The sequence below is a fragment of the Bufo gargarizans genome, chromosome 2 (assembly GCF_014858855.1).
Source record: "Bufo gargarizans isolate SCDJY-AF-19 chromosome 2, ASM1485885v1, whole genome shotgun sequence".
NCBI lineage: Eukaryota > Metazoa > Chordata > Amphibia > Anura > Bufonidae > Bufo > Bufo gargarizans.
In genome coordinates this window covers 59,405,942-59,423,586 of record NC_058081.1, presented here as the reverse complement: position 1 = coordinate 59,423,586, position 17,645 = coordinate 59,405,942, and the positions used below count along the sequence as shown (strand labels likewise).

At 46.2% G+C, this 17,645-nt stretch overlaps 1 protein-coding gene across 4 annotated transcripts in view; it reads left to right on the top strand.

Moving 5' to 3' along the window:
* Nucleotides 1-5,696: 5,696 nt before the first annotated feature.
* LOC122929407 (inositol polyphosphate-5-phosphatase A-like) overlaps nucleotides 5,697-17,645 on the top strand; it is an 83,037-nt gene continuing 71,088 nt past the window's right edge. Inside the window, exons 1-5 of one of the 4 annotated variants that reach the window (XM_044282958.1) lie at nucleotides 5,697-5,774; nucleotides 6,999-7,159; nucleotides 8,220-8,314; nucleotides 11,380-11,421; nucleotides 11,514-11,614. In XM_044282958.1, the coding sequence (XP_044138893.1) occupies nucleotides 8,258-8,314; nucleotides 11,380-11,421; nucleotides 11,514-11,614 (200 nt within the window). In that variant the 5' untranslated portion in view covers nucleotides 5,697-5,774; nucleotides 6,999-7,159; nucleotides 8,220-8,257. The other 3 variants (XM_044282961.1, XM_044282959.1, XM_044282960.1) reach the window with 3 other exon arrangements.

Here is a 17,645-nt window from a genome sequence, read left to right as displayed (position 1 = left end):
ACCACTTGGTCCTACCCGGGTGTAGGCCATTAGTATACAATGTCCCTATGATGACAGTCCGTACAAGGGGGGAGAGAACAAGAGCTGTAAAAAGGCACACTTTAAGTAAGTTGCTACAATTTTGTTAAGTGCAATGGTTAAGTGCAATCATTGGAAACAGTGCATAAATTCACATTGTGGCACCTAGACAGAGAATACACACAATGGGCAGGTTATCTTGAACGTTACCAAATTTGTAAACTGGTACAATAGTGCAAAAGTATTTTACAGTTTTACAGTATGAAATCACAAAGAGCTCAGGTACACGTTTGAGCCCTTTCTTTGGGTGCAAGCTTGTAACGTTGCAATAAAACATTTTATAAAATAGTGCAAGTTTTAATACGAGGATAGGCTCAACAATAACTTGAGTCCTTTTTCCTGGAAGTGCTTAAAGTTGTAGAATCCTCTGGAAACTGATAAAAGTCAATTTGTAATGCACAGGGTAAAAGTTAATTGTAATCCAAAGGGTTAAAATGTCATATAATAGCAAACAGGCTATCAAGTAACCTGAGAAAGGGGATAAAACACTGAACTTGGACATGAGGGGTTAAGTGCTGATGGGGAGAGTCCTAACTGACATGACCATCTGGATGAGGACTAAAACAGGCAACCTGTAACAAAAACTTTAAAAGCACACAAAAACTGCCAACAGGTCCTCACCCGTCAGGAAATCAGTCCATGGAGTGGCTCCGAGATGTCACTGATGATTATGTTTCTTTACTTTTAAAGGGGACACCTTTTACAGGTAGGTGTCCAGCTCCTCATCGCTGCTGGAGCTTCTGAAATGCATAAGAGGTTGTTCCTGCCTCTGGTGGTAGCTCATTGGAGCTGCCATAGTGGTACGCCACTGCCCTCTGCTGGTGGCTGCAGGTACTGGCTGTGCTGACAGCCTGGAAAACGCAGCAGTAACACGCCGTAGCCCGGAATCTCCAGCTGGCACAGAGGGGGATAGGACCTCTGGCTGAAGGGGCTCATGAAGGGTTGGAGCGGCTGCCTGGGGCTGTTTCCAGGGCAGGACATATGGTGGTTTGGCATATGACTGTACCTTAGGGTTAAACGTAAGGACCGAATTGTCTATCTGTCCTACCCTCAGGGTTGGTGGTGCGGCCAAACCTGGTATAAGAGGTGCCGGCTCAGGTTGGGGCAGCTCCCTAAAGCGCATACGGCCATCCGGGGTTTCCTGGAGGCACCGCACTTTGGGATTGAAAGTCAGGACAGAATTATTTATTTGCCCCACCTGTAGAGTTGGAGATGCAAGGATTTCAGGGCTCACTATGGGGACCTCAGGATTGAGGCGTCCCGCTCTGGCAGTAGTAGCACTGGGCGGCGAAGTGGAAGTTCCGGCCGCCTCCGCCGCACCAGTAAGTGTCCTTGGCGGAGCAGGCCTAGGCCTGTTTGGGGTATCAGGACCCTCAGGGAGCGGGGCAGGGGCAGGTACGGACCGGGCCTGGGCCTCAGGGAGCGCGTCTGCTCCTATCTGATGTCGCGGCCGGTTCCGGTGCCTCCTGGGTGCCATCTGGGGGTGCCATCTTTGTCTCGAACAGCGGCTTGTCAATGGCGAGGGTTACTGCGTCAGCGGCATCTTCCGCGGGAACAGTCTTGACGTCGACCTCCATTTTCACAGGCGCGTCGTCTTCCGCAGGGGCGCTTGACAAGGCGGAGGGATCCACAGCCTCCGGGATCTCGATCTGGTCCGGGCTCTTTGAAGCAGGAACCGGGACTTCAGTGGCGTCCTTTTCTGTGACCTCCGGGATACTGGACAAGGTAGGCGGTACGGCTTTCTTGCTCAGGGAGGAATCCACTGCCTCCGGCATAGTAGCAAATATGGAGGGCCCACTTTTCTTTAAGACTTGGGAGACATGGATCTCCGGTGGGCGCTCTTCATAGACCAATTCCCCACCAAACGACATCTGATTCCACCGAGGTTGGGGAAATGCCATCTTGACAACCTCTTCAATCCAGCAGGCTGCCAGTTCTAAGGGTGTAGCCCAGAAGGTGGAGTCTTTATCCCCTCGGCTTACACTAGAAAGTTCACTGGGGGCAGTCTCTATTTTTCCCGCTCCCAGAGGGGCGTATTCGATATCTTCGCGCTCTTGAGGGGGAGTTACTAGGTTTTCCCGCTTCTGGGGGCGTTCTTGTCTCTTCCCATCTCTTGGGTTTGGTTACAACAACTTCTTGAAGGGGCGTGTATTCGCTATCTTCGCCATCTTGGGGATCATAAAGAAGCTGCGCCATGAGGGAAACATGGCCGATTAACCCTTGTAGTGCTGACGCGCACAATGCAGCGTTCTCTGGGACAGAAATGAAAGTAATAAAGTCCATTTTTAACGTTTTTGCACAATCTTCAGCCCTTGCAATACTGTGAAACATGCGCTGGGATCCGTTTTAACACACAATTGGATCCGGTTCTGTTATCAGGGGTAGCACACAATTCAATCCGATCCTGTTCCCAGTGACGCCAAATATGCAGTAAGCCGGATTGGGACTAATGCACACTGGCGCAAGATTAATAGTTTTTAGTTCGTGATGCCAATTGCAATATGCGCAGGTTATAGTCTCAGGGCCCTTCAAGATGTTATAACTCATGTACCAGGTGAGGAATGCCAGAGGAGGATAATGTCTCTGTATAGCAGATATGGTAGTGTCAACTGTGTCTCCTACCTTGGTACGGCTGGACTCCTGGATCCTGTCTCACTTGCAATAAAATGAGTGTTGTTAATAGGAGTAATTGAGGAACTTTGGTAGCAGTAAATAAGATCCAAACAGGTAATATGATCCAACTTGTCTATACTGAATGGCAGCTTTAAATCCATATAAGTTACAACAAAAGTCTTGGGTCCCAGCAGGTATAGGCAATGTATGGCAGGGATCAGTATCTCTTCTGCTTCTATACTATGTGCCTGGAGAATCTGGCAGGTATTTATCTTCTGCTCTGTCTGTCTTCTGCTTAGTATGGGCCTGACTAGCTGAGGAGGAATTTGGCTTCTCCTGGACTCTGGATATGTACTCACAGCTTGGCTCACAGGGAATGCTTCTTCCTGGAGGATGGAGATGGTTGCTTTTCTTGTCCACCAGCTGAGGTAGATGACTCAGGCTGGGAAGATGGATCCTTACCTCAGCCGAGGCGGGATCCAGGGTTGGGATCCCTGGTTCTGGGAGCTCCTACCAACACAGCCTTCCCCTAGCCTGGGTGGCTGGTACACTAACTAGAACTTTCTTTCCTCCCCATGAGGCAGGAAGTGGGAACATTCCACACCTCCTCAAAGGGGGGGGGGGGCCTAGATTGGAATGTACTATTCCAGTCTAGATATGCTAAACTGAACTAAAGACATTGCTTCCACCTGCTGGTGTACATGGAAATCACAGCAATTATATGAAACAGGCATAGAAAATGCACATAATGGAGAATGAAGGGTTAGATTACACAAGATGACAATAAATATACACCTGACATATTGTAGCAGGGAAACAGAGTTTAGTGACATACTCTGGGATGTTACAATTATAACACTTCCTTGGATTGCCCGGTCACCAGATTTATCACCAATCTGTGGGCAAATGTGCCGCAGCATATCTTACAGAACCATGCCCAACAGTATTTCAGGTATCCAACAGTATCCAGGCTAGAGGCCATATGTCATCTGGTATCCAGGCTAGAGGCTGTATCTCTTCTTGTATCCAGGCTAAAAACTGTATCTCATCTTGCATCTAGACTAGAGGCTATATCTCCTCTTGTATCCAGGCTAGAGGCCGTATCTCATCTCGTATCAAGGCTAGAGGTCGTATCTCATCTTGTATCCAGGCTAGAGGCCGTATCTCATCTTGTATCCAGGCTAGAGGCTGTATCTCTTCTTGTATCCAGGCTAGAGGCCGTATCTCTTCTTGTATCCAGGCTAGAGGCTGTATCTCTTCTTGTATCCAGGCTAGAGGCCGTATCTCTTCTTGTATCCAGGCTAGAGGCTGTATCTCTTCTTGTATCCAGGCTAGAGGCCGTATCTCTTCTTGTATCTAGGCTAGAGGCTGTATCTCTTCTTGTATCCAGGCTAGAGGCTGTATCGCTTCTTGTATCCAGGCTAGAGGCCGTATCTCTTCTTGTATCCAGGCTAGTGGCCGTATCTCTTCTTGTATCCAGGCTAGTGGCCGTATCTCATCTTGTATCCAGGCTAGAGGCCGTATTTCATCTTGTATCCAGGCTACAGGCCGTATCTCATCTTGTATCCAGGCTAGAGGCCGTATCCAATCTTGTTTTCAGGAGAGAGGCTGTATCTCATCTTGTTTCCAGGTGAGAGGCCGTATCTCATCTTGTATCCAGTCTAGAGGGCGTATCTCATCTTGTATCCAGTCTAGAGGGCGTATCTCATCTTGTATCCAGGCTAGAGGCTGTATTTCATCTTGTTTCCAGGATAGAGGCCGTATCTCACCTTGTATCCAGGCTAGAGGGCACATCCCATCTTGAATCCAGGTTAGAGGCCGTATCTCGTCTTGTATCCAGGCTAGAGGCCGTATCTCATCTTGCATCCAGGCTAGAGGCCGTATCTCATCTTGTATCCAGGCTAGAGGCCGTATTTCAGTTGTATCCAGGCTAGAGGCTGTATCTCATCTTTTTTCCAGGCTAGAGGCCGTATCTCATCTTGTAGACAGGCTACAGGTGACCAATATGGTCCTAGAGCGTCTGTTAATTGTGCAGTTTTTCCCAATAAACGTCTTCTCTCCTCTAATCTTGTAATCTCTTCCATATATCGACATTACATTCACATATAGAAGGTTTCATTCCAACATCTCCTTGGTGCAGGATTTTTTTGGGGTCAATGAGTGTATATAATATATATGGCTCTATGCACACAGCATTCAAGCCACTCATTTGGTGTATAAATATTTTCTGTACTCAGATGGAGGCAAAAAGTGTCCCATTTCCCTATACAGTGGGCCACCACAAAAACACACAGTAAAACTATTTTTCTTCATTGTGGCGGAAAAACTATATATCCCAATGTACATAGGCTACTTTCACACTGGCATTTTGGCTTTCCGTTTGTGCAATCCGTTCAGGGCTCTCACAAGCGGTCCAAAACGGATCAGTTTTGCCCTAATGCATTCTAAATGGAAAAGGATTGGCTCAGAATGCATCAGTTTGCCTCTGTTCAGTCACCATTCCGCTCTGGAGACGGACACCAAAAACACTGCTTGCAGCGTTTTGGTGTCCGTCTGGCGAAACTGAGCCAAACGGGCCGTTCTGACACACAATGTAAGTCAATAGGGACGGATCTGTTTTCTTTGACACAATCTGGCACAATAGAAAACAGATCCGTCCTCCATTGACTTGGCTATGTTACAGATGATACAAACGGATCCGTTCTGAACGGATGCAGGCAGTTGTATTATCTGATATCTGTATATCCGTCTGTGCAGATCCATGACGGATCCGTACCAAACGCAAGTGTGAAAGTAGCCTTATATCTGTATAGTGTCATATGACAGAACATTCTGTCGGAGGTACACATCTGGAAATCTTCACAGCGTCCATCTCCAATGAAAGGCCCGATGGCTTTGTGCCTAAGCTTCTCCAGACTGAGGAGAATAGTGGGTCTTCAGGGGTTAACTCCTTCCTACTCTTCCAAGGACAGGAAATACAGGACTGTCTGTGATATCTGAATCTACCAGCCCCCTCGTCTATCCGGAAATAAAATGTAGAGAGATGTGGAAGTTTTGGCTCTGCTATGTTACAGTACATTGTGGTAGGTATAAAATTCCTCTGTAGCGGGGGTGGGGGCACATGAGGGGGAACGTTAAATACAAGCCAAAACTGGGACGGCTGCAGACAACTTACTTCTAAGAAAGTCTAAAGGAATGTCCAAATTTAGCTATAAATGTTCTTACCCATAACTGGACTGTTCGTCTGAGTAAATTAAAGGGGACCTACAGATACATGTAAATTCCTAGCATGGTGAAGTTGCTTCTTCCATGGCTGACAGGTGTAGGTATATGCAACTATTTAGGAGACATTTATATGATGTAAGAGATGGGTCATGTGCATATGGCAGAGGCACAAGTTAAGAATTTTTTAGAATATCTTAGACACTCGCCATATGAGCTCTAGGCACCCCCACTCTGCCATGTCCATGACATCATTGTATCTACAGGATTATAGTTCACTGTTTTAGGACAATTTCTCAAAATGTCCTAAGAATAAGAGATTTTTTTTTTTTAAAGAAAATCATTAAGAAAGTAATATCCTGTGGTCATTGTTTATTCAGACACTTGGATGTTCTAATTATCCTGATCACTTTAATGAGTATTCCTGGTATCTCCATGGGGTAGAGCTATCTTCCATGTGAACGTCCATGGTTCTTGGGGCTCATTCATATTTAATGTTATGTCCAAGAAGGGCTTGGGAACCCTTAACAATGAAGCTCCATCTTGGACTACTGGAGGAGACTCTGGTATGTTTTCCGTCTGGGTAGAATTGTCCATCCATGTTTTCTGTTCCCTTGGTTCTGCATGAGTCGTACTATTCTCTTTCTGTATTCTAACCTTGCGTCTGGTTGTAGATTTCCCTGTTTTCTGTTTGCATTTTCTCACTTGAAGTTTATTTTTTAGTCTTTTAGTCTTATGTCTAATTGTAGGTTTCTTTCCGTTACTAACCTCAGCATGTTTCTTAGTTTCTGGGGTTTCTGTAGATGGTGGTTCAGTCCCACTTGTGGACCAGGTTGAGAAGGGTCTAGATTTACTTTTCTGCCTGGTTCTTATTTGTGTGTTTCTAGAGTATTCTTCAGAAGTTTTGTTTTCTGCCTCTCGATGCTTCTCATTGGTGTTTGAATCTAGGTTGATTCTCTTAGGAAGCGGTGGGTTATCCAGTGCAAATGTCACCTTTCTTTTCAGATGTTGGACATGGTCTCTAGATGTTTCAGAATTCTTTGAGTTCTCATCTTGTTGGCCTTTATCTTGATTTCTTATACAAGGTTTTTGTGACTGAGGTCCAGGGTTTGAGGTGGGAGAAACTGTCATCATTCCACGTATTCTCAAGATGTATTCGCCTGTGGACTTGGAAACACCGGTAAAGTTTGATTCTTGATGAAAAGCGGGGATAACTGCAGTCTTTCACAACCATTTCCACCCCAAGGTTTGTAATACAGCTTAGATGTTCCTTGTACGTGGACCATGCATGTCTTAAACTTGGGCCCCAACCATCCTAGCTTTTGTGTCAGTCTAGCGATGACATCACACAATGGGCTTGCCTTGTTTGTGATGTCACTTGGCTAGGCCTTGTTTCTTAGGTAACACCGAGACATCATTTATGGTCATTTAGACAGGCTGCGTGCTCCAGAGGAACTGTGACAGACGCTCTTAGGTTTTGCAATCGCTTAAAGGAAGTGTGTGGTACATGACAGCTAGATGCAGTGGCTGATGGGTGTTTTACAGTTGCAGAAGCCAGGATGGGTTGTAGGCCAGACGTTCTCTAGCAGTGAGGCCTATTTATATATCAGCTGTGGTATAGACAGCTGGAACGGTTATGTGTTTGTCAAACCTGCTCAGTAGGCCTTTACCTTTCAGCGTCATGTAACCTGACACTGAGGTAACAACGAGAACAGACAAGAGAAGAGCTGGAGACTTGAGGAAGACACATAGTAGACTCTGACTGCAGGAGACATGTGTGGAGCGCGGGAGGGACAGGTATGTGAGTAGAGGGCTAGGGTCACCTGCACAGTGGTAGGGAGGGGCCTGTCAAACACACCTGAGCCAGGAAGGAGGGAGATCAGTGCAATCACAAGAAGCGGCACACATCTATACAATCAGATCCTGGGATTTCTAAACATCTGCAAAGCAAGGCAGCTGACCAAGTCTGGATTAACGGGATGCCCTGCCCGGGACAGTGACAAGTTAATACCATGTTATGTACCTCCTGTGTGCCACTTTGCATAATATTTACCTGTCTGCCGGTTTTATAAGCTCTCACCTCATTTCTGCTCCTCTGTGCTCCTGCTTACATGTTCCATTACCCTTGGATCCTTGCGCTCAGACCCTTGTCCTCTTCTTTCTTCTCTTTAGTCTTCCCAGACTTCACTTTAGTCTTCCTCCTTGATCTTTAATTACAGATTTTCTTACACCTCGTCTGAGGTTTTCTATAAACGTAACCCTTTAGCCTCATAGCTGATTTTATATTTGTCCCCCGTGTGCCACAGTCTTGGTTTAGCAGTATCTGTCACTTGTGAGTTCCATCATGGACAGTCTGGGAGTCCTGCTCATCACGGCCAATATTGGCTCACTGTGTGAAGAGGTGAGTTTTATCCATTTATACGTCTTATTACTTTCTCTGCTTTCTTTTGCCTTTTAATCATTCGTGTATGTTATTATCATTCTGCCATTTAAAGGGGTTATCTACATGAACTTAAAAAGGGTTTTCCGAGACTTTAGAACTGATGTCCTATCTTCTGGATAGGTCATCAGTATCTGATCAGTTGGAGTCTGACACCTGGGACCCCCGCTGATCAGCTGTTTGAGAAGGCACCGGCCCTCGCAGTAGCGAGGCGGCCTTCTCCCTGCTCACCAAGGACAGCGCCATACATTGCTTGGTATCGTGCTCAGCCCCATTCACTTCTATGAGACTGCAGTGGCTCGCCCCCGCCTGCCATTGGCTGCTCCCCCCCGACACCGTGCAGAAAGAAGCAGCAGCGGCGGTGCGGGGAACAGGAGCGGCACTGGGAGCAGGGTAAGTATATTACCGGTAAGGGGCCCGGCACATGAGGGGGGGGGGGGGGGTTCTTGAAATTAGATAAACCCTTTAAAGGGAACCTGCCACCTGGTTTGGAAACACTAAATAACCAACATGCTGTTATGCAACTGGTTCTTACAGTCCGAAACCTGTCCATACCAAACCTATGGGTCCCCAAAAGAAAGTATTAAAATGAAATTCAAACTTACTGGGAGAAGAGTCTGGGATTCTTTTCCAGTGGCATCAGGCGATGGAAAAAAGAGTGTAAGGGTCCATTCACACGTCTGTTGTTTGTTTCCTGATCTGTTCCGTTTTTTGCTGAACAGATCACAATGGACAGCACAATGTCAGATTTTTTTTCAGGACCCATTGAAAATGAATGGGTCCAGATCTGGTCCAGATCTGTTCAGCAAAAAACGGAACAGATCAGGAAAGAAACAACGGACGTGTGAATGGACCCTAAGGTGTACATTCCTCCGCTCCCTCGCTGACATTGGGTGTTACCAGTTGGGGGGGTATTCCTGCACTGTCTGACATTGGCAGTACTGATTGATGTCAGACTGTGTAGGGAAACACACCCATCTGGTATCACCCATCTGGACCTTCGTAGCAAAATGCTAGTAATTCATTCATGACTTCTAGTAGAAATAATAAAGGGATGACACATCATAGAATAGGAATAGATGCTTTGGATTTGTTGTTAAATGGGGGTGGCAAGTAGTTACTAAAACAGACATGTCAGGAGAGGTGAGGGGTCCTCTTTAAAACATGGCTATTATGTTTATTTGATATTATTAAAAATACGGCGCCTAGTGATATGCCATCAATGTCCCAGATGGAGCAGCCCTTTAAACTTATTTAGTGATTCTCACAGAGATGTCATGAGGCTCGATACGTTGTGTAAAATGAGTCGTTATTCTAATTAAGCAGTGAAGAGTCTAGGATTTTTCTTTTTTTCTCCTCCCGTGATTTGTCTATGAATGCAAATAGCAGACATGCAAATATTATTCAAATAGTAATTGTCACGGTGGAAAACCATCTACTACTACCAACCTGCCTATGACCTGGAGCAGAATGTATCACACGGAAGGCTATTCATGTGAATGTCCGCCCCATCCGCGGCAGTGGAACTGTATGGCTGGCAATAACGGATGATCGCCTGGGGATTCGAATCTGGACCTGACCTGTGGCGACCTGCAGATTGCTGCATTGGCTTCATTTACAGAAAGGGTTGTCATGGTCAGGGCTCTCTTCTGCCATGAGGCGAGATGAGCATTTTGCCTCAGTTTACAGGGGGGCATCTGAGCCTATGGCTTCTGTCGCCGCCGTTCAGCCTCATAGGCCTCAGTGACTACATCACTGGATGTAAGAGGTATGTGCACCATTTACATTTTAGCCTCAGGCAGCAGAAAGGCTAGAATCGGCCTTGGTCATGGTGATATTGCCTGCTAGGCCCTACCCTAAATTATCGTCTTCTTTCTGGCTATCACATAACGTCTTATGTCTGGTGCCCAGCAGTCAGTTCTACAGACATTTGTACATCTGTGAGTTGGTGAATACGCTATATACAGGGGATGGTGCTCTTTGCTGGAGATTGCCAGGGCGCTTCATTTCTAATGAGGTCTTGGTTCCCATTGACTGAGGTGGAGATTGTTGGTGGCTTCAGTGACCAGCAAAGGAACTCTGATTTGCCAAGGTGTAGTGCCACCCACGTGGGCTGGAGCTAAAGTATAAAGACTCAGTGCGGCTGGTTTGCGCTGAGTGGCGCTCGCCCGGCATATTAGACAGGGAGAACCCTCCGAGGGCGGAGGCAGAAGGGGAAAGCAAGAATAGAATAGAATACCCTCTAGCCCCGCCATCAATTTGATTGGTAGGACCAGGAGAAATGACCATGCAGGAAACTGGCCCTATCAGTCAAGAAGAAGGAGGGGCTGGCAGAGGAAGTAGGAGGAGCAAGGGTGCACAGAGTGGCTTGGCCCGCCTTTGGTGCACTTAATTGCTTGTTTGCATATGGATTAGTAACACTTCGTTAAGTAAAAAAAGTATCATTACATTCAGCTGAGATAGCCCTACGGGACATTTTACGTGGTTTTAGGCCTGTTTCACTACTTTTTTAGAGGAACTGGATCCATTGTAAAATCTGATGCAAAGTTTGCATCAGTTTAAAAAAAAAAAAATACAAAAAAAAAAAAAGCTGATCTAGCTTTATATTTGTTTCCCCTGGAAACAAGGGAAGTGACGTGTGATTGGTTGAATTTTTGGACAAGGGGGTTGTCAGTGAGTGGACATCGGTGTTTCTTTGTTGCTTTATTTTCTTTTCTTTTTTTTAAAAAAGGTTAAAAAAAAATCACTTTAACTGACCTTTTTTTTTTTTTTTGCTGGATAGAAAAGCTCTTGATTGACAGGACCAGGTTCCTGCATAGTCATCCCGCCTAGCCCTCCGAATCTAGCAGAGGGAGGGTCTGGCAGAAGAAGCAGGAAAAGTGAGGGTGCACAGAGTGGCTTGGGCCCGCCCTCAATGCACTTAACTGCTCATTTGCCTATGGATTAAAAGTACTTGCATTGTGCTTGGTTTCCTTAATCTTCTGAAGCTTCCTAAGTTGACATAAATTTTTCCATTTCTCACACAGCCTGAAGAAATTGAGAAAAATTGGGTTCAGGAATTCTATAAGGTAAGATGACATTAACCATACGGTCCCATAGACAACTCCATTGGTATCTATCATCATCATCATCATCTTGACATGCCTTCTCATCCCATCAGACGGTGCAGCACCGCCAGTCCGCATTCATCGCTCTTCATATGCAGGAATATGGGGGCAAAAATTATCAGGAGAACATGGGATCTGCTGAAAACTTCATCAGGTAATAAGACATGGAGGACTACATGGTCCTAGACTTCAGAGTGGCCTAAGTCTCCAGGTCTGCTGTAATATGAGCACATACCTGCCTACTGTTAGGAACCAACTTCTTGTGCATTGTGTGCTGGAGAAATTTTCCAAACCTTGCCTTTAAGTAAGGTCATGCCGACACAACAGCTACTGTGCCTCCGTTTATAGCGCCATCAGAGATCCGTCCCCTAACTTGGTCAGTAGAGTTTGTTCCCATAGATCCAGCAGACTACTCCTCACAAACAATACAGCCAGCAGAGTGCCTCCTATGAAGGGCATAATTATGGCTGCCAATAGCCGCCACTAGGGGGAGCTCACTGCATAAAAATGTATAGAGCTGCCATTGCACTCAATAGCAGTAATATAAATGCGTATGCAGGTGACTTCCCCATGTGAGGGTTGGTAGCAGGATTTTGTGGGCATCTTCCCTGCTCTGCCAGAAATGTGGGAGACTCCCAGACAATCGAGGAGACTAGACAAGTATATCCTAGGGAAGTTTAACCTAGACAGACTAAAAGTGCATCAGATTTTCAGAGTAGACTGTGTAAGTTTATACCTATTAGTTGACTTATTTTGCACCAGAATTTTGCACGTTTTTGGTGCACATTGTGGCATCTTTTCCCCAAAAAGCCATGCCTCCTTGTCAGACAAGTCAAAAGCAATAGTTCATTAATCTACTGCAAATCATGTTCGCAATTTACATTTTCCTTAGTAAATCTCCTGTAAGGACAGTCATTCAGGCTTCCTCCGAGCTGCAGTGCTGGTAAGGGCTCATGCACACTGGCACGCAGCCTGGATGACTTACATGGCTCATTTAGTATGAGTCATACAACCTTTGAGTTCTCCTGCGTAAGCGCCGTCAGACTTCATTGGAGATATTTTCTCGTTAAAGGGTTTTTCGGAGACTTTTATACTGATGACCTATTCTCTGGACATTAGCATCTGAACAGGGGGGGACCCCCTGCCCATCAGCTGTCTGAGAAGGCATTGGTGCTCACAGTAGCGCCATGACCTTCTGTGAGCTCACCAAGTACAGTGCCGAACATTGTATAGTGGCTGTGCCTGGTATTGCAGCTTCAGCCCCATTCACTTCAATGGAGAGGAGCTGTGACTGATGAATGTGACGTCACACGATGGCCTAGGGATTGCCGTCGCCTTCTCAAATAGCTGATCAGCGGGGTTCCCATGTGCCAGACTGATGACCTGTCCAGAGGATAGGTCATCAGTATAAAAGTCTTGGAAAAGCCCTTTAAACCAATGCTTCTTTATACTTCCATACATGGAGTCCAAGGGAGAGTGACAAATTTTTTCAGATTTTTTTGGATTCCTACAGAAAAAACACCCTATGAAGTCAGAGGCATACGAGGGTCCAGTAGAGGGCTTGTGCATCTCCATGGAAGCCCTATTATGCCGTCAGAGTCTCTCAGTAGTGCGCTGTTACATAATAAGCCCTTTATAAATGCTGGCATAGTATCTGCCATTACAACCTCCTGGGGCAGGGCACTGTAAAGAATCCTTCCCTAATGTCTGAATCCCCTATGCTCCACACGTCCTCCGTAAAGTCCATGGAAAGAATAAATCCTGATCCAGTTCTTTGTGAATGAAATCACCTCTAAGGCGTCTTTTCCAAGCTGAACGAGCCTGATTCTTCAAGCTTCTCATTAGAAGAGCCCCTCCATCACATTTAATTATCCGATCCCCGCCTCCGAACCCGTTCTAGTTCTCCTATGCCCTTTATACTATACAGAGCTCACAACTGAATCCCATATTCAAGAGGGGTTTATAAAGGGGTAACGTTACATTGGGATCACAGGTTTTTAGCTCTTTTTGTACATCCTAAAATGGTACTTGCTTTTGCAGCTGCTGCCTGACATTGAGCACTGCTGCTTAGCTTACTCCCCAGTGTTACTCCGTGGAATGTGTATACAGCCATACCATTACTTTGGCCACAGTGCATTGCTTTAAATTGATCAACATTAGGCTGCATTCACATGACCGCGGTCTGCAAACGCTGATTCGCAAAAAATACAGATGAGGTCTGTTTGGCATCCGTATTGCTTCCATTTTTTTTGTAACAATACCTATCCTTGTCCGCAAAACGCAACATGTTCTATCTTTTATGCGGGGCTATGGAACGGACATACGGATGCGGACAACCCCCTAACCCCCTGATCTGATATTGATGACCCATGCTTAGGATAGGTCATCAACATTAAAAAAGCGGACAACCCCTTTAAATTTCATCCTCCACATTCTTGCCATGCTGCCATCTTATCTTAGGTCTTTCTGTAATATTTGACAATGAAGCTGGATTTTAGGTATCCTTACTCTCAATCCCGTCCACAAGATCACTGATAAAGAGATTAAAGAGAATTGGGCCTAACACAGATCCTTGTGGTGCCCCACTGCTCCCAGTACTGATTCTTGTGAGGTCTTGCTGCTCCCAGTACAGATCCTTGTGGTTCACGATGAGAAGAGGGAAAATAACAGAGTTGCGGCACTCGCCGGAGTAATAGTTGCTACTTTGTTCGGGCTTCCTTAGAAGACAACACATAAAGGATCCAGGGGCGGACACAATGTTGCGAGCGGCGACGGCCGTTTCGTGCGTGGGATCGCGCTTCCTCAGGCCGCTGTATACGTCATCACGCAGACTTGCGCTTTATACAGGCGGACAGGGGACAGCCGGCACCGTCAGCCAAAGGGATTAATGACATAAATTAAAAACATGCGAACAGCAGGTACAGGTATGGATGTTAGAAGCAAATTAATAAGCACAAAATCGGATACAGATTACCTAATAGTGCCCACACCAAGCGGGCTTTAACTACAAATTCATAGATAGGTGGCAGGGGAGGTTTCAGGCACCGCGATGTGGATTCAGATGTATTAGATACATTGAGATTCAAATAATGATAATGTTCGAGCTGCAAAAGCCGCATAGTGCCAGCATGGAAAATCGCAAGTACAGGAAAAATCATAAGTGCTCAAAATCGCAAATGCGAAGGATCGCAAGTGCAAAAAATCGCATCATGTGAACAATCGCCCCTCTACTCTGAACGCATGCGGATTATAGGAACACTGACATATCGTTCTTGTCGTTCATGCCTGCCGCACCCATTGCTCCAGTTTCCATAATCCACCTTGCCTCCCTCTGCAGGAGCCGGCAATGCCGGTCACCCCCCTAGGGATGGGACGGACATGCTCTACCCCCGCAAAGGAGAGGCAGCGCGGATGGGCATCATGGGCAGTACGGATGTGGTCAATAAGGCGTGGGCTACCTCTGCCCGACCGTATAGAACCAACGTGTTCACGGATGCGTTCAAATAGGGGGCGAATTGTTTTGCCTATATAAAAACGTTTGCAGGGACAAAAAACTACGTATACCACATAAGATGTACGGCAGTTTATGAATTCCCGTACGGTATGTTGTATCCCTCCTATCAGTAGATGTTTACTGCAAACATTAAGTGCACAAAATGAACAGTGGCCACATTTGAAATTGCCCCTAGGCTTCCTAAGCCAGGTCTCGCCCTTAGGCGTAGAAAATATACTCCTGACAAGTTTGTCCTTGAGCGTGGGGCACTTTCTAAATGTGACTAGCGGTTTTTCATTGGTGAAACTGCTGAGAGAGGAGTCCCCCTTCAGTAAGTCCCAGTTCTGATTAATTACCTGTCTAACTGTCTCAGCGGAAGAACTATATTGGAAGGAGAAGGCAAAGCGTGAGGGTTTGGCATTAGTTCTTCCCTCCATGAGCAAGGAATTGCGATCCAATTTGGCAGCCTTATAGAGGGCTGCTGAGACACTTCTCGGTGGATAACCCCTATCCAAGAGCCTACCCCTAAGCTTTCCAGCCTGCCTAAAAAAGCTCTCATCGGTATCGTTTATCCTACGTAATCGGATAAATTGTCCGTACGGGACAGCACGTTTAACCGAAGGTGGATGAAAGCTGGTCTGGTGGAGGAGGGAGTTGGTCGCCGTAGGCTTACGATAGCCACTGGTATGTACAATACCATCCTTCACGGTGACGTGCACGTCCAAGAAGTCTAGAGCGTCACCACCAAAATTGATGGTGAATTTTATATTCATTTGGTTACGTGCATTCAGATAGTCAACAAATGCATGGCACGACCCCTCGCTCCCCGACCAGACCAGAAAAATGTCATCCACATATCTTAAAAACAGGTGGATATGGCGCAGGAAGGGGTTATCCATCGAAAAGATATAGGTCTCTTCAATTACTGCCAGGTACAGGTTAGCAAATGTGCATGAAACAGGGGTGCCCATCGCAGTACCTAGTACCTGGCGGTACCACTGTCCATCAAATTGAAAGACATTGTTGCTAAGGACGAGGTCCAATGCCTCATGGATGAAGTCGTTAAATGTCGCACCCTTATCGCTTTTACTTAGAACCGTATTGACTGCCCGAAGTCCTAAATCATGGGGGATGCTTTCAACGTCTAAAGACGCAAGGTTAAAATCATCCTGCCACTCAAGGCCTCAGAGTGCCCGGAGAAAGTCACCTGTGTCCTTTAAATACGTCGGAGTGCTACTTAGCAAGGGTCTAAGAAGCCAGTCAATATAGCCAGACAGAGGCTCAGTCACTGAACCGATCCCTGCGATGATGGGACGACCCGGAGGTCGGGTCAGTGATTTATGAATTTTAGGTACAAAGTACCATGTAGGGATTTTGGGGAAGGCAGGAATAAGTCGATCTTTCATACCTTTGAATAAAAATCTGTTAAATACATAATGATTAATAAGAGTGAACAGCTTAGAAGACATATCGGGTATAGGGTCTCCCCTAAGCTTTGAATACACTGTGCTGTCTCCTAATTGCCTATGTGCCTCCTCCAAATAATACTCCCTGGGCATCAGGACCACGTTCCCTCCCTTGTCGGCCGGCTTAATAACCATATTAGTCTGTTTACTTAGCCACAAGAGAGCGCGGGATTCTTCTACCGTTAGGTTAGAAGGTGCTGCGGGATACACCAGCGCACGCATTTCTCTCAATACTCGCTTGTGGAAAAGGTCTATAGCTGAGCCGGCCGGCATGGGAGGAAGGAAGGTGGACCTGACGCTTTGCCTTCTCCTTCCAATATAGTTCTTCCGCTGAGACAGTTAGACAGGTAATTAATCAGAACTGGGACTTACTGAAGGGGGACTCCTCTCTCAGCAGTTTCACCAATGAAAAACCGCTAGTCACATTTAGAAAGTGCCCCACGCTCAAGGACAAACTTGTCAGGAGTATATTTTCTACGCCTAAGGGCGAGACCTGGCTTAGGAAGCCTAGGGGCAATTTCAAATGTGGCCACTGTTCATTTTGTGCACTTAATGTTTGCAGTAAACATCTACTGATAGGAGGGATACAACATACCGTACGGGAATTCATAAACTGCCGTACATCTTATGTGGTATACGTAGTTTTTTGTCCCTGCAAACGTTTTTATATAGGCAAAACAATTCGCCCCCTATTTGAACGCATCCGTGAACACGTTGGTTCTATACGGTCGGGCAGAGGTAGCCCACGCCTTATTGACCACATCCGTACTGCCCATGATGCCCATCCGCGCTGCCTCTCCTTTGCGGGGGTAGAGCATGTCCGTCCCATCCCTAGGGGGGTGACCGGCATTGCCGGCTCCTGCAGAGGGAGGCAAGGTGGATTATGGAAACTGGAGCAATGGGTGCGGCAGGCATGAACGACAAGAACGATATGTCAGTGTTCCTATAATCCGCATGCGTTCAGAGTAGAGGGGCGATTGTTCACATGATGCGATTTTTTGCACTTGCGATCCTTCACATTTGCGATTTTGAGCACTTATGATTTTTCCTGTACTTGCGATTTTCCATGCTGGCACTATGCGGCTTTTGCAGCTCAAACATTATCATTATTTGAATCTCAATGTATCTAATACATCTGAATCCACATCGCGGTGCCTGAAACCTCCCCTGCCACCTATCTATGAATTTGTAGTTAAAGCCCGCTTGGTGTGGGCACTATTAGGTAA